Below are 25,000 nucleotides of genomic sequence, written 5' to 3'. Positions count from 1 at the left end.
GCGATTGACAGAAGAACCAAAGGCGACATGAGGAAAAAGATTTTTACACACCCCGAGTGGTTATGATCCGGAATGCACTGCCACAGGGCGGTGGAGGCAGATTCAATCATGGCTTTCAAAAGGGAGTTGGATAAGTACCAGAAGGAAAAATATTTGCAGGGCTCCGGGGAAAGGACAGGGAAGTGGGACTAATGAAGTGCCCTTGCACAGAGCCGGCATGGGCCGAATGGCCTCCTGTGCCGTTGATTCCATGAGCAGGCCATTCGGCCCTTCAAGCCTTCTATTTCAGTAAGATCATGGGTGATCTTTGACCTCAACTCCACCTTCCCTTAATAATGAAAAATCTATCGATCTCAGCCTTGAATATACTCAATGACTGAGCCTCCACAGCCCTCTGGGGCAGAGAATTCCAAAGATTCACCGCCCTCTGAGTGAAGAAATTCCTCCTAAATGGCCGACCTCAGCAATGAATTTAAATTCTCAGTGCCAAGGAAAAGTCAATAACTGGAGACGAATGCCAAACTTCCTTTTATATTTTAATATAAATCCACCGCCTCGCATGAGCTCGGGTCATGCTGCTTCAACCCTTAACGCACACAAACAAACGACAGCAACTTTTGTTAACTTTCAGAATCGGAAGCATTAACCAGGCCATTGATTTGACAAGTTTCAGCGCGTGCAGTTGCGCATGGTGTAGGAACCTGTTTAACAAGCTAGAGGTGGCTGTGTGTTCCCCTCCCTCCCCCAACAGTTTAATTGTGAAAATTAAAAGTTGTCAGAGGCCATTTCCATTCTCGCCGAGATTTAATGGTCAGTAAATGTACAATACTTTTAAAAAAAAACTCACCAAAATTTCACCGCCCACCCCCACCCCGCGGTGTGTAATTTATGCAAAGGCAGTAGGAATGTGTGCAAATTCAACCATTTCTGCTCACTCAAAATCCCCTCACATTAGAAATGTACAAAAGAATAAATAAATATACATACTGTACAATATAAAACTTTTTTTTAAATATACATATTTAAACCTTCATTAAGAAGGCGAACTTTGCGATGACTGAGGCGTCGGCAAAAGGTTTGCTTTCCCCCGAGAGAGGGCCCGAAGAGTGGAGGATGACGAGACAGACTTTCGACCTGCTCCCCAGACTCCCTCGCCCAAAGTGGCTCGCGAGCCAAGCTGCAGTCGTTCGTCCAATCCCACGCTAACCGACCCTGGGAGGCCAGTTAAGGTGCATTGCTGACCATCAGCGAGCTCGAGAAGCAGACATTAAGCTCAGCGACTTTTTGCCCCATTTCTAGAATCCCACACTGGGCTCCAAGTAATCGGAGGAGGCTCAGCAGATTCCTCGTTACCTCGACAGCTGCACACGTTTAAAAACACACCCGTGTTTTGAAAAAGGAGAGAAAACACTTTAGGTGAACAGCCAAAACAATTGACAGCACTCTCCGAGGGGAGAAAGAATTCCAATTCCACAGCCCTCGTATTAACCTTAAAACTGGAGCCTTTCCCCCCGAAGATGCCACTGCAAAACTGGAAGCTTAAACCTCGAGTCACACTGCGTGCCAGGTTTCTCATGTTCCTCCAGTAGCAGCCATTCCCAGTGCTGCTAATTCCAGCAGCCTAAACTTCGAGGCTCACGGTTAAGTCCTCCCCCCTCCCCACGACTCTGGGGGCGGAATCGCAGCCCGTGTTCTTGAGGAAATCATACTTTTCAGTAGCACAGTTAAACCCATCATGTCAGATTTAGTGATTCCAACATCGGGCCGCTCAACCCGTTCCAGATCCACAGTCCGAACCTCCCCGGTTTCTGTGCTGGGCCTGGCTCCGTGGAAAGTGCAAGTTTCATCGGCGGGAGCCGAATCCCGTTGTCCGGTTTTCTATCCATGCTACTCCAAGTCCTGAAGGTTTATAGTGCTCCCTGTAAACTGGGAATTGCTTGTGCTGTCATCATCAGCCGACGGATGAGGCTCCTGTAAGGACCAAATGAAGCATCAGTTACTTACACTATCACATAGAAACATAGAAGATAGGAGCAGGAGTAGGCCATTCGGCCCCTCGAGCCTGCTCCGCCATTCAATGAGATCATGGCTGATCATCCAAATTCAGTACCCTGTCCCTGCCTTCTCCCAATATCCCTTGATCCCTTTAGCCTTAAGAAATATATCCAACTCCTTCTTGAATATATTTAATGAATTGGCCTCCACCGCCCTCTGTGGCAGAGAATTCCACAGGTTCACCACTCTCTGGGTGAAGAAATTCCTCCTCATTTCAGTCCTAAATGGCTTACCCCTTATCCTTAGACTATGACCCCTGGTTCTGGCCTCCCCGACCATCGGAAACATCCTTCCTGTATCTAGTCTGTCCAGGCCTGACAGAATTTTATAGGTTTCAATGAGATCCCCTCTCAATCTTCTAAACTCCAGTGAATATAAGCCCAATCGACACAATCTCTCCTCATACGTCATTCCTGCCATCCCAGGTATCAGCCTGGTGAATCTTCGCTGCACTCCTTCCATGGCAAGAACGTCCTTCCTCAGCTAAGGTGACCAAAACTGCACACAATACTCAAGGTGCGGTCTCACCAAGGCCCTGTACAACTGCAGCAAGACATCCTTGTTCCCGTACTTGAACCCTCTTGCTACAAAGGCCAACATACCATTTGCCTTCTTAACCGCCTGCTGCACCTGCATGCTTACCTTCAGCGACTGGTGCACAAGAACACCCAGGTCTCTTTGCACTTCCCCTTCTCCCAATCTATTGCCATTCAAATAATAGTCTGCCTTCCTGTTTTTGCCACCAAAGTGGATAACCTCACATTTATCCACATTATAGTGCATTTGCCATGTTTCTGCCCAATCACCCAATCTGTCCAAATCGTACTGGAGTTTCACGACATCCTCCCACCCAGCTTTGTATCGTCTGCAAATTTAGAGATATTACATCCAATTCCCTCGTCCAGATCATTAATATATATTGTGAACAGCTGGGGTCCTAGGACCGATCCTTGCGGTACCCCACTAGTCACTGCCTGCCACTTGGAAAACGACCCGTTTATTCCAACTCTTTGCTTTCTATCTGCCAACCAGTTCTCTATCCAAGTCAATACCTTGCCCCCAATCCCATGTGCCTTAATTTTGCACGCTAATCTCTTATCACCACACCTAAAGACGTACATTTATACAGCACCTTATATTGAACAGGCTGGGGCTCTCTGCTCTAGAAAGGAGAAGGCTGAGGGGTGAGCTGATAGAGGTCTTTAAAATCATAAAATTTTCCTCATCAAGTATTTATCCAATTTCCCTTTTGAAAGTCACTATTGAATCTGCTTCCACCGTCCTTTAAGGCAGCGCATTCCAGGTCACAGCAACTCATTGTCTAAATAAAATGTCCCCTCCGGTTCTTTTGCCAATTACCTTCACTCTGTGTCCTCTGGTTACCGACCCTCCTGCCACTGGAAACAGTTTCTCCTGATTTACTCCATCAAAACCCCTCATAATTTTGAACAACTCTATTAAATCTCCCCTTAACCTTCTCTGCTCTAAAGGAGAACAACCCCAGAGAAGGGCTTATGAAACAACATCTCTCCAGGGTGGTACCTGTAGGATGTTGACGGGAAGATCGACGGTGAGCTGCGATTGGGACGTAGAAGACTGCGCAGTGAGCTGGAAGGCCAGTTCCCCATCTCCCGACGGGTCATCCTGAAAAGAAATGTTTTAATAAAGTAAATCAGAAGATGGAAACCACTCAGCCCAATCATCAAAAACAAACCCTACAGTCCCCACCACAGCAGCCAACTGCTTTGGAAATGATCGCACGGTTTCTGCCTCCACGACCCTACATGTCCGGATCATGGTCGGTAGAACTTTCCGGACCCCGGCACGAGATTTGCCCATCCTCCGTTCAAATTCGTGTCCCATCTATCGAATAAAAGGATACGGAAGACAACAGCAACTATAGAATCATAGACATTTACAGCACACGAGGCCATTCGGCCCATCATGTCTGTGCTGGTCAAAAAAAAGCTCTCCACCCTAATCCCACTGTCCAGCTCTTGGTCCGTAGCCCTGTAGGTTACGGCACTTCAGGTGCATATCCAAGTACTTTTTAAATGTGATGAGGGTTTCTGCCTCTACCACCCTTTCAGGCAGTGAGTTCCAGACACCCACCACCCTCTGGGTGAAAAACGTTCTCCTCAACCCTAAAGTGTCGTCAGCACAAGGGAAGGAGCTGATTGGTGAATAGCTGGTGGTGAATAGCTGGTGATTGTTTTTTTAAGACTTGAGTTTATTTCCGTCACTGAGCGGCTGCAGGACATTCTAAGGGGGGAGGGTGAACAGCCCGATGGCATAGCCCATATCGGTATCAACAACATAGGGAGAAAGAGGGAGGAGGGTCCTGCAGGCAGATTTCAGGGAGCTAGGAAAGAAATTAAAAAACAGGACCTCAAAAGGTAGGAATCTCCTGATTACTCCCGGTGCCACCAGCTAGTGAGTATAGAAATAGGATAGAGCAGGTGAATGCGTGGCTGGAAAGATGGTGCAGGAGGGAGGATTTAGATTCCTGGGACCGGTTCTGGGGAAGGTGGGACTTGTACAGGTTGCACCTCAACAGGACCGGAACCAATGTCCTCGCAGTGGGGGGGGGGGGGGGGGGGGGGGCGGCAGTGGTTTGCTAGTGCTGTTGGGGTTTAAACTAATTTGGCAGAGGGATGGGCACCAGGATGTAGCTGTAGAAAGGAGAAACAAGGTGCACAAAAGATTGGGAGACGGGTAGCACTAGAGTAAGAAACAGTACAGTATTAGGTAGGGTCAGACTAAATACAAGAAGGTCCAAGATAGGTTTACAGGGCATGTGTGTAAACGCACGAAGCGTGGTAAATAAAGTTGGTGAGCTGCAGGCGCAAAAGCCACATGGGAATATGATGTTGTGGCGATAACGGAGACCTGGCTCAAAAAAGGGCAGGATTGGGTTTTAAATATTCCTGGATATAAGGTGTTCAGGAAAGAGAGAGAAGGAAAGAAAGGAGGTGGGGTGGAGAGAGGGGATGTCCTGGAGGGGGTCAAGGACAGAATCTATTTGGTTAGATTTAAGAAACAAGAGGTGCCATTACAATAATAGGTGTTTTCTATTAGGTCACCAACTAGTGGGAAGGATACTAGTCCAACCGTGGCTAACAAGAGAAGTTAAAGATAATATTAGATCAAAGGAAGAGGCTTATAATGTTGCCAAAAGCCTGAGGATTGGGAGGATTTTAGAATTCAGCAAAGGAGGACCAAGAAATTGATAAAGATAGGGAAAATAGAATATGAGAGTAAACTAGCGAGAGACATAAAAACAGATTGTAAAAGCTTCTATAGGGATGTAAAAAGGAAAAGATTAGTGAAAATATATTGGGTCCCTTACAGACTGTGACAGGAGAAATTATAATGGGAAATAAGGAAATGGCAGAGAAATTAAACAAATACTGTGTGTCTTCACGAAGACGACGCAAAAAACTTCCTAGAAATAATGGAGAACCACATAGAAAATAATAATAGGATTGGGCGGAGTCACAGATTTATGAAAGGGAAATCGAGCTTGACGGATCTGTTCGTTTTTTGAGGTTGTAACTAGCAGAATAGATGAAGAGGCATTCGATAAGGTGCCACACAAGAGGTTATTAAATAAAATTAGGGCTCATGGGATTGGGGGTAATATACTAGCATGGATTAAGGATTGGTTAACGGACAGAAAACAGAGAGTAGGAATAAACGGGTCATTTTCAGGTTGGCAGGCTGTAACTACTGGGGTACCGCAAGGATCAGTGCTTGGACCTCAGCTATTCATAATCTGTATCAATGATTTGGATGAGGGGACTTTGTATCATCTAAGTTTGCTGCTGATACAAAGCTGGGTGGGAATGTAAGTTGTGAGGAGGATGCAAGGAGGCTTCAAGGGGATATAGACAAGCTAAGTGAGTGGGCAAGAACATGGCAAATGGAATATAATGTGGAGAAATGTGAAGTATTTTATAAATGGTGAGAGATTGGGAAATGTTGGTGTTCAGAGGGACCTGGGTGTCCTTGTACACGAATCACTGAAAGTTAACATGCAGGTACAGCAAGCAATTAGGAAAGCAAATGGTATGTTGGCCTTTATTACAAGATAATTTGAGTATAAGAGTAAAGACATCTTACTGCAATTATATAGGGCCCTGGTGAGACCACGCCTGGAGTATTGTGTACAGTTTAGGTCTCCTTACCTAAGGAAGGATATACTTGCCATAGAGGGAGTGCAGCGAAGGTTCACTGGACTGGTTCCTGGGATGGGGGGATTGTCCTGAGGAGAGATTGAGTAGACTAGGCCTATATTCTCTGGAGTTTAGAAGAATGAGAGGCGATCTCATTGAAACATACAAAATTCTTACAGGGCTCGACAGGGTAGATGCAGGGAGGATGTTTCCCCTGGCTGGGGAGTCTAGAACCAGGGGTCAGTCTCAGAATAAGGGGTCGGCCATTTAGGACTGAGATGAGGAGAAATTCTTTCACTCAGAGGGTGGTGAATCTTTGGAATTCTCTACCCCAGAGGGCTGTGGGGGCTCAGTCGTTGAGTATATTCAAGACAGAGATCGATCGATTTTTGGATATTAGGGGAATCGAGGGATATGGGGATAGTGCAGGAAAGTGGAGTTGAGGAAGATTAGCCATGATATTATTAAATGGCGGAGCAGGCTCAAGGGGCCGAAGGGCTTACTCCTGCTCTTATTTCTTATGTTCTTTAGGAAGGATGTGAAGGCCTTAGAGAGTGCAGAAAAGATTTACAAAAATTATTCCAGGAATGCGGGACTTCAGTTACAGGAAACTTTCTGGTATCCGGCACTGACGGGACCGAGCTGGTGCCGTACCATCAAAACTGCCGCAGAAACCAGCGCTAATGTTAAAACATACGGAGCTTTTGAGCTCCATGTGAATCAACAAACCCTGTTGCTTAGCAACAGCTTCAAAACAGTCGGCTGCAGCTTAAAAGCGTCTCTGTAGCTAAGCAACAGCTTCAGCTAGACCTTGCACAGCCTGACTGGAAAAAAAAAGCAACGAGAAGTAAAAAAACTTATAGGAAACGGCTCTGAATTTGGCCGGTAGATAGAGCTTTCCGGACATTTAACCTCCGGTTAAACGAAAGTTTCCTGTACTTGGATAGCCTGGAGAAGCTGGGGTTGTTCGCCTTAGAGCAGAGAAGGTGGAGAGGAGATTTGATCGAGGTGTTCAAAATCATGAAGAGTCTAGACAGAGTAGAGAGAAACTGTTCCCATTGGCGGAAGGGTCGAGAACCAAGGACACAGATTTAAGGTGATTGGCAGAAGAACCAAAGGCGACATAAGGAAAATAAAATTACGCAGCGAGTGGTCAGGATCTGGAATGCACTGCCTGAAAGGGTGGTGGAGGCAGATTCAATCGTGGCTTTCAAAAGGGAATTGGATAAGTATCTGAAGGAAAAAAATTTGCAGGGCTACGGGGAAAGGGCGGGGGAGTGGGACTAGCTGAAGTGCTCTTGCAGAGAGCCGGCACGGGCTCGACGGGCCGAATGGCCTCCTTCTGTGTTGTAACCATTCTATGATTCCAAGACTGGTGCTACCAGAATCTGAGACACACACCCCGATATTTTATTTAGTCAACTCTGAAGGTTGGGGTTTTTCTTCAGTCTCGTGTCTTGAGGGTCTCGGACTGGAGCACACCTGGCACATGACTGAGCTGGGCATCACTGGTGGACCATCTCAAGTGACACCACCTCTTCCCCTCTCTGTGGCCAAATTCTCCCAGGAGGTCAGTCACAAACTACAGGTCTCAAACTGACTCTTCCAATCCTCTTCCGAACCACCATCACCTCGAAAGCCCATAGATATTTTCATCTGCCCCACCCACTGCCTAGGCCTCCTGCCCTCAGTCCTACCCCATGCTAATCAGTAACTTCTCCATCTCCCCCATCAACCCTCATCGCACTTAACCCTTTGATGAGATCCACCTCCTGTTCCCTCAAATCCCTCCTGACCACCTGTGGTAAACCACTGTTAACCTGTACATGCCTGTGTGGTAAACCACTGTTAACCCTGTACAAGTCCGGGCATGTCTCAGCCCCTGGCTCCACCCCTAAGCCTGGGTATAAAGGTGACTCACCACCCTTCCCCCGGGAGCTCTTAGGATGGATTCACTAGCAGAGGCATGCTCTAGTTCTTAGTCAATAAAAGCCTACTTCATTTAAGTCCATCTCGTAGTCTTTGGTATTGTTGATAGCGCATCAATTTTATTGACTAATTTTCAACATGGAGCAAATCTTGAAGCCGGAACGTTTAGACCTGGATCCTCAAGCAGCAGATGCAGCCAATAACTTTGAACACTGGCTGAGCTGTTTCGAAGCCTTCCTGGAGGCCTCCAGCACTACTGTCACTACAGATGACGCGAAACGGCTTGTCTTGAACTCACGGGTGAGCCACCGAGTCTACTCGATCATCCGAGACGCCACTACTTACGCGGCCGCCATCGCAACGCTAAAGGAACAATACGTGAGGCCTGTTAACAAGGTCTACGCCAGACACCTCCTGGCTACCCGAAAACAGCGCCCCGGAGAATCAGGCGCTGAATATTTACTGGCACTGAGAGTCCTCGGCCGGGACTGTAATTGCAAAGCGGTGACGGCCAAGGAATGCACGGAAGACCTGATCCGAGACGCCTACGTAGCCGGCATCAGGTCCAACTATACTCGGCAGAGGCTGCTGGAACAGAGGGGGCTCGACCTGCAGAAGACGGTGGCCCTCGCTAACTCGTTAGACGTGGCCCTCCAGAACATGGACGCCTACCCCCCTGACCGGATGGCCACGTGGATGCCACGGGAGCAGCCATCTTGGGACCCGGTAAGGCCACAAGCCGCCAGCAGCCCAACTACAGCTGCAATGACCAGAGGCCAGAAATGCTACTTCTGCGGCCAGGCCAAGCACCCCAGACAGCAATGCCCAGCAAAGGACGCGACCTGCTCCAAATGCGGCAAGAAAGGCCACTACGCGAGAGTGTGCAAGGCGAAATCGACCCCCAATTCCAGCAGCGCCGCATGTGAACCGTACAGGCCGCCATTTTGGACCCCACCAACCACGTGTGAGCCGTGCGGGCCGCCATTTTGGACACCACCAGCCGAGGGGGAGCCGCCATCTTGGACACCATCTCGGGACCAGGCCCTCGGCGCGGGCGAATACTACAGCGACCCACCGACCTCGACGATGGCCTCCATCACCCTGGACCAATCTAGGCCCCATCAACTAGCCAGGTCCATGATGAATGTAAAGGTAAATGGCCATGCCACAAATTGCCTTTTCGACTGCGGAAGCACGGAGAGCTTCATCCACCCCGACACGGTGCGACGCTACTCCCTATCGGTTATGCGCACACGCCACCAGGTCTTTATGGCCTCAATGTCCCATACGGCGGACGTCGGTGGCTACTGTGTAGCGACTCTGACAGTGAACTGCGTGGAGTACAGAGAGTTTAAATTCCTCGTCCTGCCACAGCTCTGCGCTCCCGTACTGCTAGGATTAGACTTCCAGTGCCATCTGGAGAGCGTCACGATGGCATATGGCGGGCCCCTGCCCCCACTTACAGTCTGTAGCCAGCAGAATTTAAACACGGCGCCGCGCAAAGTATGCAGCCTGTCCACCCTGAAGGTCAAACCCCCCCCCCCCCCCCCCCCCCCCGTTGTTCGCTAACCTCGCCAAAGACTGCAAGCCAATTGCTACTAAAAGCAGGCGGTACAGTGCCGGGGATAGGAGCTTTATTAAATCAGAAGTACAAAGACTCCTGAGGGAAGGGATTATCGAGGACAGCACCAGCCCATGGCGAGCCCAAGTGGTGGTAGTAAAGACCGGCGAAAAACAGCGCCTGGTTATTGATTACAGCCAGACGATCAATCGATACACGCAATTAGACGCATACCCACTTCCCCGCATATCTGACATGGTCAACCAGATAGCACAATACCGGGTATTCTCGACGATTGATCTGAAGTCGGCATACCACCAGCTCCCCATCAGGCCTGAGGACCGCCAGTACACGGCCTTCGAGGCTGACGGTCGCCTCTACCACTTCCTCCGAGTCCCCTTCGGCGTCACCAACGGGGTCTCGGTCTTCCAAAGGGAGATGGACCGGATGGTTGACCAGAACGCGCTGCAGGCCACCTTCCCCTATCTAGACAACGTCACCATCTGCGGCCATGACCGGCAGGACCACGACGCCAACCTAGAAAAATTCCTCCGTACGGCCCAACGGCTGAATCTGACATACAACAGAGAAAAATGTATGTTCCGCACCGCGCGCCTCGCTATTCTTGGCTGCGTGGTGGAAAACGGAGTCATCGGCCCCAACCCCGACCGAATGCGCCCCCTCCTGGAACTACCCCCCCCCCCCGCACTGCCTAAAAGCCCTGAAGAAATGCCTAGGGTTCTTCTCTTACTACGCCCAGTGGGTGCCCAACTATGCGGACAAAGCCCGGCCCCTCATCAAGTCAACCTCCTTCCCCCTGACGGCAGAGGCCCGTGCGGCCTTCACCCTCATAAAAGAGGACATTGCGAAGGCCACAATGCACGCAGTGGATGAGTCCATCCCTTTCCAAGTGGAGAGCGATGCATCCGACTTCGCCCTAGCCGCAACCCTTAGCCAGGCGGGGAGACCCGTGGCCTTCTTTTCACGGACCCTCCAGGGCCCCGAAATTCGACACTCCTCAGTCGAGAAGGAGGCCCAGGCGATAGTGGAGGCTGTACGGCACTGGAGACATTACCTGGCCGGTAAACGTTTCACCCTGCTCACTGACCAACGGTCAGTAGCATTTATGTTTAACAACAGACAAAGGGGGAAAATCAAAAATGATAAGATATTGCGGTGGAGGATCGAGTTATCCACCTACAACTACGATATCTTATACCGGCCCGGGAAACTTAATGAGCCCCCAGACGCCCTATCCCGTGGGACATGTGCCAACGCACAAGTCGATAGGCTACGGACCCTCCACAATGATCTCTGCCACCCGGGGGTCACCAGGTTCTTCCACTTTATTAAAGCTCGCAACCTGCCTTACTCCATCGAGGAGGTCAGGACCATGACCAGGAACTGCCAGGTCTGCGCCGAATGCAAACCGCATTTTTATAGGCCAGACAGGGCACACCTGATTAAAGCCACCCGCCCCTTCGAACGTCTCAGCGTCGATTTCAAGGGGCCCCTTCCCTCCTCTGACCGCAACACGTACTTCCTCAATATTATTGACGAGTACTCCCATTTCCCCTTCGCCATCCCCTGCCCGGACATGACCAGCGCCACAGTCATCAGGTGCCTCCACGACCTGTTCGCCATATTTGGCTTCCCCAATTACATCCACAGCGACAGGGGCTCGTCGTTCATGAGCGACGAGCTGCGCCAGTACCTGCTCGAGAAGGGCATAGCCACGAGCAGGACTACCAGCTACAACCCCCGGGGTAACGGACAGGTAGAGAGGGAGAACGCAACGGTGTGGAAGACCGCCATGCTCGCCCTAAAATCCAAGGGCCTCCCAATCTCCCGCTGGCAAGATGTCCTCCCCGATGCGCTCCACTCCATACGATCACTGCTCTGTACTGCCACAAATGCCACCCCTCACGAGAAGATGTTCGTCTTCCCCAGGAAATCCACCTCAGGGACATCACTACCGCCATGGCTGACGTCTCCGGGACCCGTCCTGCTCAGGAAACACGCGAGGAGCCATAAGACGGACCCCCTGGTCGAAAAGGTTCACCTCCTCCATGCCAACCCACAGTACGCCTACGTGGCGTATCCTGACGGGCGGGAGGACACAGTCTCAATTTGAGACCTCGCACCCTCAGGTACCACCCGAAACACCATCGATCACCATCCACTACCTCCACCCACCACCACGCACCACCGGGGTGTCTACCACGAACTGACGACATGCCGGTGCCATCCCTACCCCGAGAGGACGTTGATAGCGCATCACCACCCACCTGCCTTTGCTTGGCCCAGTGCTCACTAACAATTCACATGTGCAAGCAATGTTCCCCTCTCCTTCACAACTGCCATCATCACCCCCTCAAAAAAATCTTCAACTGCCTCAATGTCTCAAATTTGCTGCCCCATCTCCAACGTCCACTTCGTCAAACACAGTCCCCAATCAGCTCCACGGTCACCTCTACCGGCCATCACCACCACCCCTTTGGACCCCCTCAGTCCAGCTTCCATCCAATCTGCAGGAATGCATAAACTGTGCAGCAAACTTCACAGGTCATCAAAGTTTAAATAGAGGGAAGAATTACTCAAATGCATGGCTGGGAGAATTAAAACACAAGAAAATTGTGACCCCACAAAAATTGCCATATTATTTGTAACGGCAAGATGGGTAAATTAACACTAGGCCACTAACACTAGCGTGCAGATTGCCAGTGCTTGAAAAGGTGAAGGGCAGAACTGCAGGAGGACAGCAAATCCTTACAATTAGATCTTTATCGTGGTGAAGAATGTGTCCGGTCAGGTGTTAAAACCTGAAATCTAAGGACAGTAGACGGGGCTGCCCGTGACTCATCACCCAGAGTACCAGGCAGGGGTTTGAGTAACCAGCCCGCCTCCAGAACATGCCAACAGCTTGTGGCGGATGAGCCCCTGCAGGAGGAGAGCAGGACCCTCAGTGGAGGAGACAGCTTCAAAAGGCCGGTCAGCCAATCCGTGAATTAGCTGTCCAGCCTTCACAAGCTGTAAACCGTGACCCAGCTGCAGTACAGAACAGAAAGAGCATCCGTGGACAGTCAGACACACAGCAGCAGGGGCCAGGTCCCTGCCTTAACACGGGGGCAGTCACAGGAAGCCATGAAGATGGCGAAGAACAAGTTGCAGCCCTTAACTGGAAGGTGTGGGGACCAAGCACTAAAGCACCTGCAAAAATCGGGAGTGATGCAACAGCTGGACCTTCAGGGAAAGAAAAATAATCTGGGAAAGAGGGATCCTAATCTATGTCAAGTTAACTGATCTCAGGAGAGTAGTAACGGAGTACAATTGTCCTCAGCCTCCCGAGATAGAGGGGGCAGAGTTCTCACTCCAGACTGCCAGCAGTCCTGCCTAGATGTGCCCACAGTTGGATGTTGTGTATGGGAAGGGTTCGGCATGGCTACAATACTCCCCACCCCACAAATGAATAACCTTTCACGCTTAATAGCCAAGATCGCATATTAAGAAAGTCCACACAGGCAGCTACTGACAGACAGAATAAGCGAGTGGGCAAAACTGTGAAAGTTGAATGTGGGGGAAGTACGAGGTCATCCACTTTGAATCTAAGAAAGACAAATCGGAACATTTTCTGAATGAGAAGCCAAGATCTGTGGAGGAGAAAGGGGATTTAGGTGTCCAGATACACCGATCACTAAAAGCTAGGGCACAGGTACAAAAAGTATTCAGAAAGGCTAATGGAATTTTGGCCTTTATCTCAAGCAGGTTGGGGAGGCAGTGATGCTTCAGTTGTTCAGAGCTCTGGTCAGACCCCCTCTGGAGTCACTGGGTCTGGGCACCGCCCCTCAGGAAGGATAGATTGGCCTTGGGGGGAGCAGATTCAACAGAATGATACCGGGGCTAAAAGGGTTAGATTACGAGGACAGGTTGTGTAAACCAGGCTTGTATTCCCTCGAGTTCAGCAGATTGAGTTTTTAAATGATAACGGGATTTGATGGGGCAGATTCAGATAAAACTATTTCCTCTGGTGGGGGAATCTAGAACAAAGGGGCACAATCTTAGAACTAGAGCCCGGCCGTTCAGGAGTGAAATCGAGAAGCACTTCTTCACACAAAGGGTAGTGGAAATCTGGAACTCTCTTCCCCAAAAGACTGGATGCTGGGAGTTAATTGAAATGCTCACGACTGAGATTGATAGATTTTCGTTGGGTAAGGGTATCAAGTGATAAGGAGCAAAAGCGGGCAAATGGGGTTGAGATACAGATCAGCCCTGATCTAATAAAATGGCGGAACAGAATGGCCTCCTCCTGTTCCTACTGCCAGTGGGAAATGTTATTTTTTAAAGCAACCTACAGCAGTCGTGTTTGGGGTCAGACAAAAGCCTTTTGTGGACATCGCTGAGAATACACCTTTGGACCGAGGCGAGGCACCGTGAGTCTGTTGCCCTTTGCCACACCTCATGCTTTCAGCGAGCGGGAAAGCCTACCTGCAACAGCTGGGTCTGGACGTAGTGCGCCCCCGTAGTCGGGTCGCGGATAGACAGGCCACCAGCAGGCATTATAACACTCCCGAACCGACTGTTCTGGCTCACAGAGGCCGACGTTGTGGACTGTCCTCTGTTGGCTTTCTTCCGTTGGCCGGCACAGTTGGAACTCTCTTAAGACAGGGGAGAAAAAAAAAACCATGAGTTCGCACCTAGGGAGCAGAGAAGGGAAAACTGGGGGGGGGGGGGGGCGCGGGGAAGAGAAAGGGAAATGGAATGAGTGTCAGGGATCTTGCACACTTGTCACAGTACGGTAGGCCGTTCTCCCACTTGCGACTCCCCACCCAGCGGGTTTATGATGGCCAGGGCATTTCCACAAGAGGATAGAGGACAACATGTCGGCCGTGGATCAGTGGGTAGCACTCTCTCGAGTCAGAAGGGCATGGGTTCAAATCCAGGCCGACACTCCCAGTACTGCGGGAGTGCTGCACTGTCAGAGATGCTGTCTTTCGGATGAGAAGTTAAACCGAGGCCCATCTGCTCTCAGGTGGATGTAAAAGATCCCACGGCCACTATTTTGAAGAAGAGCAGGGGAGTTCTCCCCGGTGTCCTATGGCCAATATTTATCCCTCAACCAACATCACTAAATGTCATTATCTCATTGCTGTTTGTGGGAGCTTGCCGTGTACAAATTGGCTGCCACGTTTCCTTACATTATAACAGGGACTACACTTCAAAGGTACTTAAATGGCTGTAAAGGATTTTGGGACCTCCGAGGTTGTGAAAGGCGCTATAGAAATGTAAGTCTTTCTTTCTAAAGGCGATACTCGGCTCAGCTCACAGCCGGTTAACAGGCAATGGGTGTGTGACATGGGGAGACGACAAGAGAGAAAGGAGGAGAAATGGTAACAATAAAAAGCTGCAGCGTCACTGCTGTAAACAGTCTCGGTCAATAGCAGGATATTAAACTAGAGCCAGAGAAAGCTTCGCCCCCCTCCCTCGCAGCCAGCTGTGAAAGAGCAGCCCCTACCTGGGTTGCCCCCAACTCCTTTCTGTTTCCTCTTCTTAGCAAGCTGTATAGCCCTGTAATCAGTCCTCGCCGATCCCCCGCTTTCCTAGATAACATTTTATTAATTAGTAACACAGTGACAGACACAGACAACAACGCTCAAATCCAGCAAAGACAAATATCATGCTGAATAACAGCACCTCCCAAACCCGCCACCTCCACCACCTAGAAGGACAAGGGCAGCAGGCGCATGGGAACACCACCACCTCCAAAGGTTCCCCTCCAAGTCACACACCATCCTGACTTAGATGTATATCGGCCGATCCTTCATCGTCGCTGGGTCAAAATCCTGGAACTCCCTCCCTAACAGCGCTGTGGGAGCACCTTCACCACACGGACTGCAGCGGTTCAAGAAGGCGGCTCACCACCACCTTCTCAAGGGCAACTAGGGATGGGCAATAAATGCTGGCCTTGCCAGCGACGCCCACATCCCAGGAACGAATAATTTTTTTTTAAAAACATTCTAAAGGATCGCAAGTCTGCAATGCCTCAAGATACCTACCAGAAAGGAGCAGCCGGACACCATGTTTAACTCCAGCTCTTTCTGTGCACTGAAGGTACCAGTCGGGGGGTTTAAACTGGAGAAGACAAACTGAGTGACCACCTTGCTCCCCTCCTGCTGGCTCATCACATCGGACACGCTCACCACGTACTGCTCCATCTTAGTTGGGGTCAGCAGCTCTGGGACGTGGCTGCCTCCCAGGCTGCTGGAAGGGGTCAGGGCTCCGCTGGAGGGCAGGCTCTGCAGCTCCTGACAGCCGCTCGCGGCTCGCATCGACAAGGAGCTCAGGGTGCCCATCGCTTCCGCATTGACCGCCTGCACGCCCTCCAGATTCAAAGTGCTCTGTTGCAAGACGCCGGCGGCGAGGCCCAGAGCACCATCTATGGCGTGCGACATGTCCGTGGCAGCTACAATCAGAGGGTCCGCGGGCTGCGCCATGGCGTTGCTGTTAATGGAGACCGCCCCCCCCAGCGTGGATCCCACAGAGGCAGCATCAATGGTCAGGATTCCCGAGCTCACGAGCGACATGTCCGGCGAGATGCCGACCGGATTGACAGGAACGGCGGTGAAGAGCGAGGCAATGTCCACGTTGCTGAGGTCGCCCTGGCTCGGACTAGTCAGCTCGCTGCTTGGGGTCAAGGAACCCGTCATCTCCAACTGGGAGAACAGATCTGAAACAGAGTCAATAAATCCATCAATTCACAGCAGTCCCTGCCAATTATACTTAAAATCACAGCACGCAGAGGCCATTCGGCCCATCGTGCCTGTGCTGGCTCTTTGGTCGAGCTCTCCAATCAGTCCCACTCCCCCCGGCTCTTTCCCCAGAGCCCTGCAAATTTCTCCTTTTCAAGTATTTATCCAATTGCCTTTTGAAAGTTACTATTGAATCTGCTTCCACCGCCCTTTCAGGCAGCGCGTTCCAGATCACAACTCGCTGCGTAAAACAATTCTCCTCATCTCCCCTCTGGTTCTTTTGTCAATTATCTTCAATCTGTGTCCTCTGGTTACCGACCCTCCTGCCACTGGAAACACTTTCTCCTGATTTACTCCATCAAAACCCCTCAGAATTTTGAGCAACTCTATTAAATCTCCCCTTAACCTTCTCTGCTCTAAGGAGAACAACCCCAGCTTCTCCAGTCTCTGTCCATGTAACTGAAGTCCCTGGTCCCTGGAGTTAATCTAGTAAATCTCCTCTGCACCCTCTCCAAGGCAGTGGAGAGAGAGAAAAGGCATGGCTATACAAAGACTGCAAATTAAAATATCAAACCCCAAATTCAAAACATACAGGGAGGCTCCATGCAATAATAAAACAATCCTTGTGTTTACATAGGATATACGGCACAGAAACAGGCCATGCCGGCGTTTATGCTCCACACGAGCCTCCTCCCGTCTTTCCTCATCTAACTCTATCAGCGTAACCCTCTATTCCCTTCTCCCTCATGTGCTTGTCCAGCCTCCCCTTAAATGCATCTATACTATTCGCTTCAACCACTCCCTGTGGGAGCGAGTTCCACATTCTCACCACTCTCTGGGTAAAGAAGTTTCTCCTGAATTCCCTATTGGATTTCTTGGTGACTATCTTATATTGATGGCCTCTAGTTTTGCTCTTCCCCACAAGTGGAAACATTCTCTCTCTATCCACTCTATCAAAACCTTTCATAATTTTAAAGACCTCTATTCGGTCACCCCTCAGCCTTCTCTTTTCAAGAGAAAAGAGACCCAGCCTGTTCATCCTTTCCTGATAGGTGCACCCTCGCATTTCTGGGATCATCCTTGTAAATCTTCTCTGCACCCTCTCCAGTGATTTGTGTATTTGTACTCTGAGATCCCTTTGTTCCTCTACCCCACCGAGACTCGCACCCTCCAAGTGATAAGTGACCTCCCTATTCTTCCTACCAAAATGTAATAACTCATTTATCTGTGTTGAACTTCATTTGCCGATTATATGCCCGTTCTGCAAGTTTATTAATGTCCTCCTGTAATTTGTTGCAGTCCTCCTCAGTATTGACTATCCCCCCAATTTGGTGTCATCCGCAAATTTAGAAATTGTGTTTTTGATTCCAAAGTCTAAATCGTTAATGTAAATTGTGAACAGCAGTGGCCCCAGCACTGATCCTTGTGGAACACCACTGCCCACCTTCTGCCACTGTGAATAGCTACCCTTTACTCCTACTCTCTGCTTTCTGTCCTGAAGCCAGCCAGCAATCCATTCTGCCACTTGTCCCCTGACTCCGCATTCTCTGACCTTGTTCATCAGTCTATTATGTGGTACCTTATCAGAGGCCTTTTGAAAATCTAGATAAATTACATCTACTGCATTACCCTTGTCCACTCTCTCTGTTACCTCTTCAAAAAATTCAATGAGGTTGGTCAAGCAAGACTTTCCCTTTTGAAATCAGTGCTGACTATTCATTATTATATTTTTGGTTTCTAGATGTTCTTCTATTTTCTCCTTTAGTAGGGATTCCATTATTTTTCCTGCCACTGATGTTAAGCTGAGTGGTCTCTAGTTCCCTGGACATGTTCTATCCCCCTTCTTAAATATCGGTATTACGTTAACTATCCGCCAGTCCTCTGGCACTACACCTTTTTCTAACGAATTATTAAATATGCATAGTAATGCCTCTGCCATCTCTTCCCTAGATTCTTTTAAAATGCATGGATGCAATCCATCCGGACCAGGGATTTTATCCTCCGCATTTGATTAGTTTATTTACTATATCCCCTTTTTTATTTTAAATGCGCTTATCTCATCATCCAATGTCATGTCCACCTGTTCTATCTCCCTGGTAAATACTGAAGCAAAATAATGATTTAATATTTCTGCCATCTCTCTATCGTTACCTGTGGTATTATCCGGACAATCCCTTAATGGCCCTATTCCCATCCCAACTTTCCATTTTTTATTGATGTGCCTATAAAATATTTTACTATTTTGTTTTATGTTCCTTGATAATTTAATTTCATAGTTCCTCTTTACCTCCCTAATTGGTTTTTTGACTTCACTCCTAATCTTTTCATATTCTCTCTTATCATGTACTCCCCTGCTGTCTATGTACTTAACGTATGCCTCTTTCCTTACCCTCAATTGTTCCCTTATGGCTTTATTCATCCATGGAGTCTCATTATTGTTGAGTTTGTTCTTTCCTTTTGGCAGAATATATTTTTCCTGCACTCTATTGAACACCGTTTTAAATGGTTCCCATTACTGTAACCTACTTATCCCCTAGTCTCAATCGGAGTTCAGACTCTAACTACCTTGCGGTAATTCTAGTGCTTGATTAGTCTGCTAAAGGCTACCTGTTGGTGGATGTAGCAAGTACAGCACGGTGTGGGTCTTTAAGGAATGAACACTGAGCGAAGACATTTCCAGGTATCAGGCGCGTGTGTCTTAATTAAGTCCAGCTAGTGATGACAACAACTTACATTTATATAGCACCTTTAAAGTAGTAAAACGTCCCAAGGCGCTTCACAGGAGCGATGATCAGGCAGGTGATCAAAAGCTTGGTTAAAGAGCTAGGTTTTAAAGGGCAACATAAAGGAGGAAAGTAAGGCGGAGAGGTTCAGGGAGGGAATTCCAGAGCTTAGAGCCCACAGGCTGAAGGCAGGGCCGCCAATGGTGGGGCGATTAAAATCGGGGATGCTCAAGGGGCCAGCATTAGAGGAGCGCAGAGATCTCGAGGGTTGTGGGGCTGGAGGAGGTTAGAGAGATAGCGAGGGATGAGGCCATGGAGGGATTTGAACACAAGGATGAGAATTTTAAAACGGAGTTGCCGGACCGGGAGCCTATATAGGTCGGTGAGCACAGGGGGTGCAAACTTTCCGTGCAACCACAAAAACGTCACTTCTGGACCCTTTTCTCAGGGAAGACGGCTTTGCTGCCATAGCTCGGGGAGAACGAGGGGGGGCGGGGGCCCCGTCGGGGAGAACGGGGGGGGGGGGGGGGCCCCCCTCGGGGAGAATGAGGGGGGGGCGGGGGGCCCCCTCGGGGAGAACGAGGGGGGCGAGGGCGGGGGCCCCATCATCTGCAGGACCTGAAAATCAGCTGAGTGCCGTTTAGTGTTAGGATGCCTGTTGGAACATGCCAGTGGAGAGGTCGAGTTCCTGGAGTTCCCCCACTGCCCAGAGAATATCACTGCGGTTAAAAGTAGAAGTTTGCCAAGTAGAGGTGACCGTACCGGGGCTGATATTGTGCTGCTTCATCATGTGAGCCTTGATGCTGTGCTTCGAGTTGAAGAGCTTGCTGCAGTTGGAGAGGGGGCAGCGTGTTTTCACCTTGTCCGCATCTTCCAGATGTTTCTTGGAGTGGATGTACAGGCTGCTACGTGCCGAGAATCGAGCTTCGCAACCTGAGCACATGGGGGAAACTTCATTATGTAAAGAAATTTACTTCCTGAACAAAACACCCTAAATGGTCTGCCTCACAGTAGGAAACATCTTCCACATGTCTACCCAATCGAATCGCTTCAAAATTGTAAACAAGTCATCAGGTCACAACTCGGCCTTCTCTTGTCCGGAGGAGAGTCCCAGCCTGTTCACTCTTTCCTTATAGTTATATACCCACACAGTGCTGGTATCATCCTTGTAAATCTGTTCTCCAGTGATTCTAGATCATTTTTGTTATTTGACTAGTGATTAGCATTTACAGTATTATTTCTAAAATATTATGGTGGGGGTGGGCAGGGAAGAGATGGGGACATTACTGTACCACCGTGTGACCCAATAATTGGAAACAGCTACGACTTGAACCTCAAACAACTAAAATAAAGTGGGGAATTTGGGGGGGGGGGGGGGGGGGGGGGGGAGAACCTGTATTTATATATCACCTTAACAAGTGCCAGCGTTTCACAATCAATTACTTTGAAGTCCAGTAATTGGTACTTAGGCAAACATGTCAGGCATTAGGTGCTAGACATGGCACTTTACACCCCAGTCAGAAGGTTGTGGGTCTGAGTTCCACTCCAGCCACTTGAGCCCACAATCCAGGCAGACACTCCCAGTGCAGGACTGAGGGAGCGCCGCACTGTCGCAGGGACAGTACTGAGGGAGCGCCGCACTGTCGGAGGGGCAGTACTGAGGGAGCGCCGCACTGTCGGAGGGGCAGGACTGAGGGAGCGCCGCACTGTCGGAGGGGCAGGACTGAGGGAGCGCCGCACTGTCGGAGGGGCAGGACTGAGGGAGCGCCGCACTGTCGGAGGGGCAGGACTGAGGGAGCGCCGCACTGTCGGAGGGGCAGGACTGAGGGAGCGCCGCACTGTCGGAGGGGCAGGACTGAGGGAGCGCCGCACTGTCGGAGGGGCAGGACTGAGGGAGCGCCGCACTGTCAGAGGGGCAGTACTGAGGGAGCGCCGCACTGTCGGAGGGGCAGTACTGAGGGAGCGCCGCACTGTCGGAGGGGCAGGACTGAGGGAGCGCCGCACTGTCGGAGGGGCAGTACTGAGGGAGCGCCGCACTGTCGGAGGGGCAGGACTGAGGGAGCGCCGCACTGTCGGAGGGGCAGGACTGAGGGAGCGCCGCACTATCGCAGGGGCAGGACTGAGGGAGCGCCGCACTGTCGGAGGGGCAGGACTGAGGGAGCGCCGCACTGTCGGAGGGGCAGGACTGAGGGAGCGCCGCACTGTCGGAGGGGCAGGACTGAGGGAGCGCCGCACTGTCGGAGGGGCAGGACTGAGGGAGCGCCGCACTGTCGGAGGGGCAGGACTGAGGGAGCGCCGCACTGTCGGAGGGGCAGGACTGAGGGAGCGCCGCACTGTCGGAGGGGCAGGACTGAGGGAGGGGAGGGGTGGGGCGGTCAGATGAGGGGAAATTTAGAAATCCAAAGAGAAAAGTCAAGGCAAGGGAGCAGTGTAGCGATTTGGGTAGCAATAAGCAGTGTGAGACAGGAAGGGATGGAAACTTTAATGGTTAAAGTGCATCAGCGAATAAGATGAACGCAGGGAGTAATGGTAAAAGGTTAAAACTAAAGTCTCTTTCATTGAATGCATGAAGCATACGTAACAAGATAGACGAATTAGTGGCACAAAGTGATAAATGGGTATGATCTAATAGCCATTACAGAGATATGGTTGCAAGGTGACCAGGGTTGGGAACTAAATATTCCAGGGTACAGGAAACTTTTTTTTATCCAGCACCGACGGGACCGGTTCATCAAAAATTCCAGATCACCGAGCGCTATAGTAAAAGATACGAGAGCTGAGAGCTCCGTATAAAGCAACAAACCCTGTTGCTTAGCAACAGGTTCAGAACAATGGCCACAAGTTACAAGCGTCTCTGTAGCTTAGCAACAGCTGCAGCCACACCCTTGCACAGCAACAGATGGAGGAAGGCAAGTAATATTAAGTATGAACCTACTCCTGAATTTTGCCGGTTAACCGAGATTTCCGGTTATTTAGATGCCGGTAAATCGAAAGTTTCCTGTACTTGACGTATCGAAAAGACAGGCAGACTGGAACAGGAGGGCGGGTACCCCTGATAATTAAGGATGACATAAGGACAGTAGTGAGAAAGGATCTTGGTTCAGAAGATCAGAAAGCAGAATCAGTATGGGTCACTTTTAGTGTGGAAGCAAGTCAACCTCGGTTCTGAGGGACTGCCTAAGAGAAGAGATAAGAAATAACAATGGGCAGAAAACAGTGGTGGGAATAGTTTATAGGCCCTCTAACAGTAGCTATACCATTGTACAGAGTATTAATCAAGAAATAATAGGAGTTTGTAACAAAGGTAATACAATAATTGTGGGGGACTTTAATCTGCATATAGATTGGGCAAGTCAAATTGGCAATGGTAGTCTGGAGGACGGGTTCATGGAATGTATTCGAGAGTTTCCTGGAACAATACGTCATGGAACCAACCAGGGAACAGGCTATTTTAGATCTTGTTTTGTGTAATGAGACAGGGTTAATTAGTAATTTTATAGTAAAGGACCCTCTAGGGAAGAGTGATCATAATATGATAGAATTTCACATTGAGTTTGAAAGTGACATTCTTAAGCCTGACACTAGAGTCTTAAACTTAAACAAAGCCAATTACATTGGTATGAGGGGAGTTTTGGCAAAGGTGGATTGGGAAATTATACTAAAAAGGTATGACAGTAGATAAGCAGTGGCAATCATTTAAACAAATATTCCAAAATTCTCAACAAACATACATTCCGCTGAGAAATAAAAGCGCCACGGGTAAAGTGATCCACCCAAGGCTAACGAAAGAAGTTAAGGATAGCATTAGATTAAAAGAGGCTTATAATTTTGCAAAGAATGGTAGTAGGCTTCTTCGGCAGCACCTCCCAAACCCGCCACCTCTTCCACCTAGCACAAGGGCAGCAGGCGCATGGGAACACCACCACCTCCAAGTCACACACCATCCTGACTTAGAAGTATATCGTCGATCCTTCATCGCCGTTGGGTCAAAATCCTGCAACTCCCTCCCTAACAGCACTGTGGGAGTACCTTCACCACACGGACTGCAGCGGTTCAAGAAGACAGCTCACCACCACCTTCTCAGGGGCAATTAGGGATGGGCAATAAATGCTGGCCTTGCCAGCAACGCCCACATCCCATAAACTAATTTTAAAAAAAGTAGTAAGCCTGAGGATTGGGGGAGCTTTAGAAACCAGCAAAGGATGACCAAAAAATGGATAAAAAGGGAGAAAATAGAATGAGTAAACTAGTGGCAAACGGTTGTTTTTCAGACTGGAGGAAGGTGTTCCCCAGGGGTCGGTACTAGGACCACTGCTTTTCTTGATATATATTAATGACTTAGACTTGGGTGTACAGGGCACAATTTCAAAATCTGCAGATGACAAAACTTGGAAGTATAGTGAACAGTGAGGAGGATAATGATAGACTTCAACAGGATATAATCAGGCTGGTGGAATGGGCGGACACGTGGCAGATGAAATTTAACGCAGAAAAGTGCGAAGTGAAACATTTTGGGAGGAAGAATGCAGAGAGGCAATATAAACTAAGGGTACAACTCTAAAGGGGGTGCAGGAACAGAGAGACCTGGAGGTATATGTGCACAAATCACTGAAGGTGGCAGAGCAGGTGGAGAAAGCGGTTAAAAAAAGCATACAGGATAAGAGAGGCATAGAGTACAAAAACAAGGAAGTTATGATGAACCTCTATAAAACACTGGTTCAGCCTCAACTGGAATACTGTGTCCAATTCTGGGCACCGCACTTTAGGAAGGATGTGAAGGCCTTAGAGAGGGTGCAGAAAAGGTGTACAAGAATGGTTCCAGGGATGAGGGACTTCAGTAACGTGGATATGCTGGAGAAGCTGGGGTTGTTCTCCTTGGAGCAGAGAAGGTTGAGAGGAGATTTGATACAGCGGCAGCGACCTATAAAAGGTGAGCCCGAGGCGCGGGTAGGCCTCAGAGCGGCGGCGGCGGGAGCAATCCGAGCGGCAGCGACCTATAAAAGGTAAGCCCGAGCGCGGGTAGGCCTCAGAGCGGCAGCGACCTATAAAAGGTAAGCCCGAGTGCAGGTAGGCCTCAGAGCGGCGGCGGGAGCAGTCCGAGCGGTAGCGACCTATAAAAGGTGAGCCCGAGGCACGGGTAGGCCTCAGAGCGGCGGGAGCAGTCTGAGCGGCAGCGGCCTATAAAAGGTAAGCCCGAGCGCGGGTAGGCCTCAGAGCGGCCGCGACCTATAAAAGGTAAGCCCGAGGCGCGGGTAGGTTTCACTAATCTCCAATCTCAGAGGGAGAGAAGTAAAAAGTAATCGAGGTGTGACGTCACCACGAAGCAGGTAAGTGATTGGTTGGGAGTATTTCTCTCTCTTTTTTAAAAAAAACTATAAACCACAGAGTTAAAGTTTTAAGGTCTCTGTGGTGTAGCGGGACAGTTTGTAAACCAGGGCCCTTAAATATATCATTTAAAAACAATAATAATAAATTTAATTAATTACATAGAATGGGAGAGCAGGTGATGTGTTACTGCTGCAATATGTGGGAGCTGGTGGACACCACTGATGTTCACAGTGATCACATTTGCAGTAAGTGTTGGCTGCTCGAGGAACTCCGGCTCCGTGTTGATGAGCTGGAGTCCGAGCTTCAAACACTGCGACACATCAGGGAGGGGGAGAGTTACCTGGACTCTGTGTTCCAGGAAGTAGTCACACCAAGTAGACTAACTAATTCAGATGTAGTCCGTGGTCAGGGACAGGAGGGTGTGACTATGAGTGAGGCAGGTACGGGGATCCAGGAGGTAGTGTTGGAGGAGCCGCAGCCCTT

At 49.6% G+C, this 25,000-nt stretch overlaps 1 protein-coding gene across 2 annotated transcripts in view; it reads right to left on the bottom strand.

The window, feature by feature from the left end:
- Positions 1-523: 523 nt before the first annotated feature.
- Positions 524-25,000, bottom strand: part of LOC147111352 (zinc finger protein ZXDC) — a 42,461-nt gene continuing 17,984 nt past the window's right edge. The window contains exons 5-10 of one of the 2 annotated variants that reach the window (XM_086002153.1): positions 19,952-20,122; positions 15,774-16,444; positions 15,233-15,317; positions 14,206-14,375; positions 3,598-3,699; positions 524-1,971 (exon numbers count right to left, since the gene is read on the bottom strand). In XM_086002153.1, the coding sequence (XP_085858279.1) occupies positions 1,888-1,971; positions 3,598-3,699; positions 14,206-14,375; positions 15,233-15,317; positions 15,774-16,444; positions 19,952-20,122 (1,283 nt within the window). In that variant the 3' untranslated portion in view covers positions 524-1,887. Of the gene's footprint in view, positions 1,972-3,597; positions 3,700-14,205; positions 14,376-15,232; positions 15,318-15,773; positions 16,445-19,951; positions 20,123-25,000 lie in introns of those variants that run through there. The other variant, XR_015080087.1, reaches the window with a different exon arrangement.

Source organism: Somniosus microcephalus, chromosome 11, assembly GCF_052327205.1.
Source record: "Somniosus microcephalus isolate GS21.2 chromosome 11, FLI_Smic_1.0, whole genome shotgun sequence".
Lineage (NCBI taxonomy): Eukaryota > Metazoa > Chordata > Chondrichthyes > Squaliformes > Somniosidae > Somniosus > Somniosus microcephalus.
This window is presented reverse-complemented; position numbering and strand designations above follow the sequence as displayed.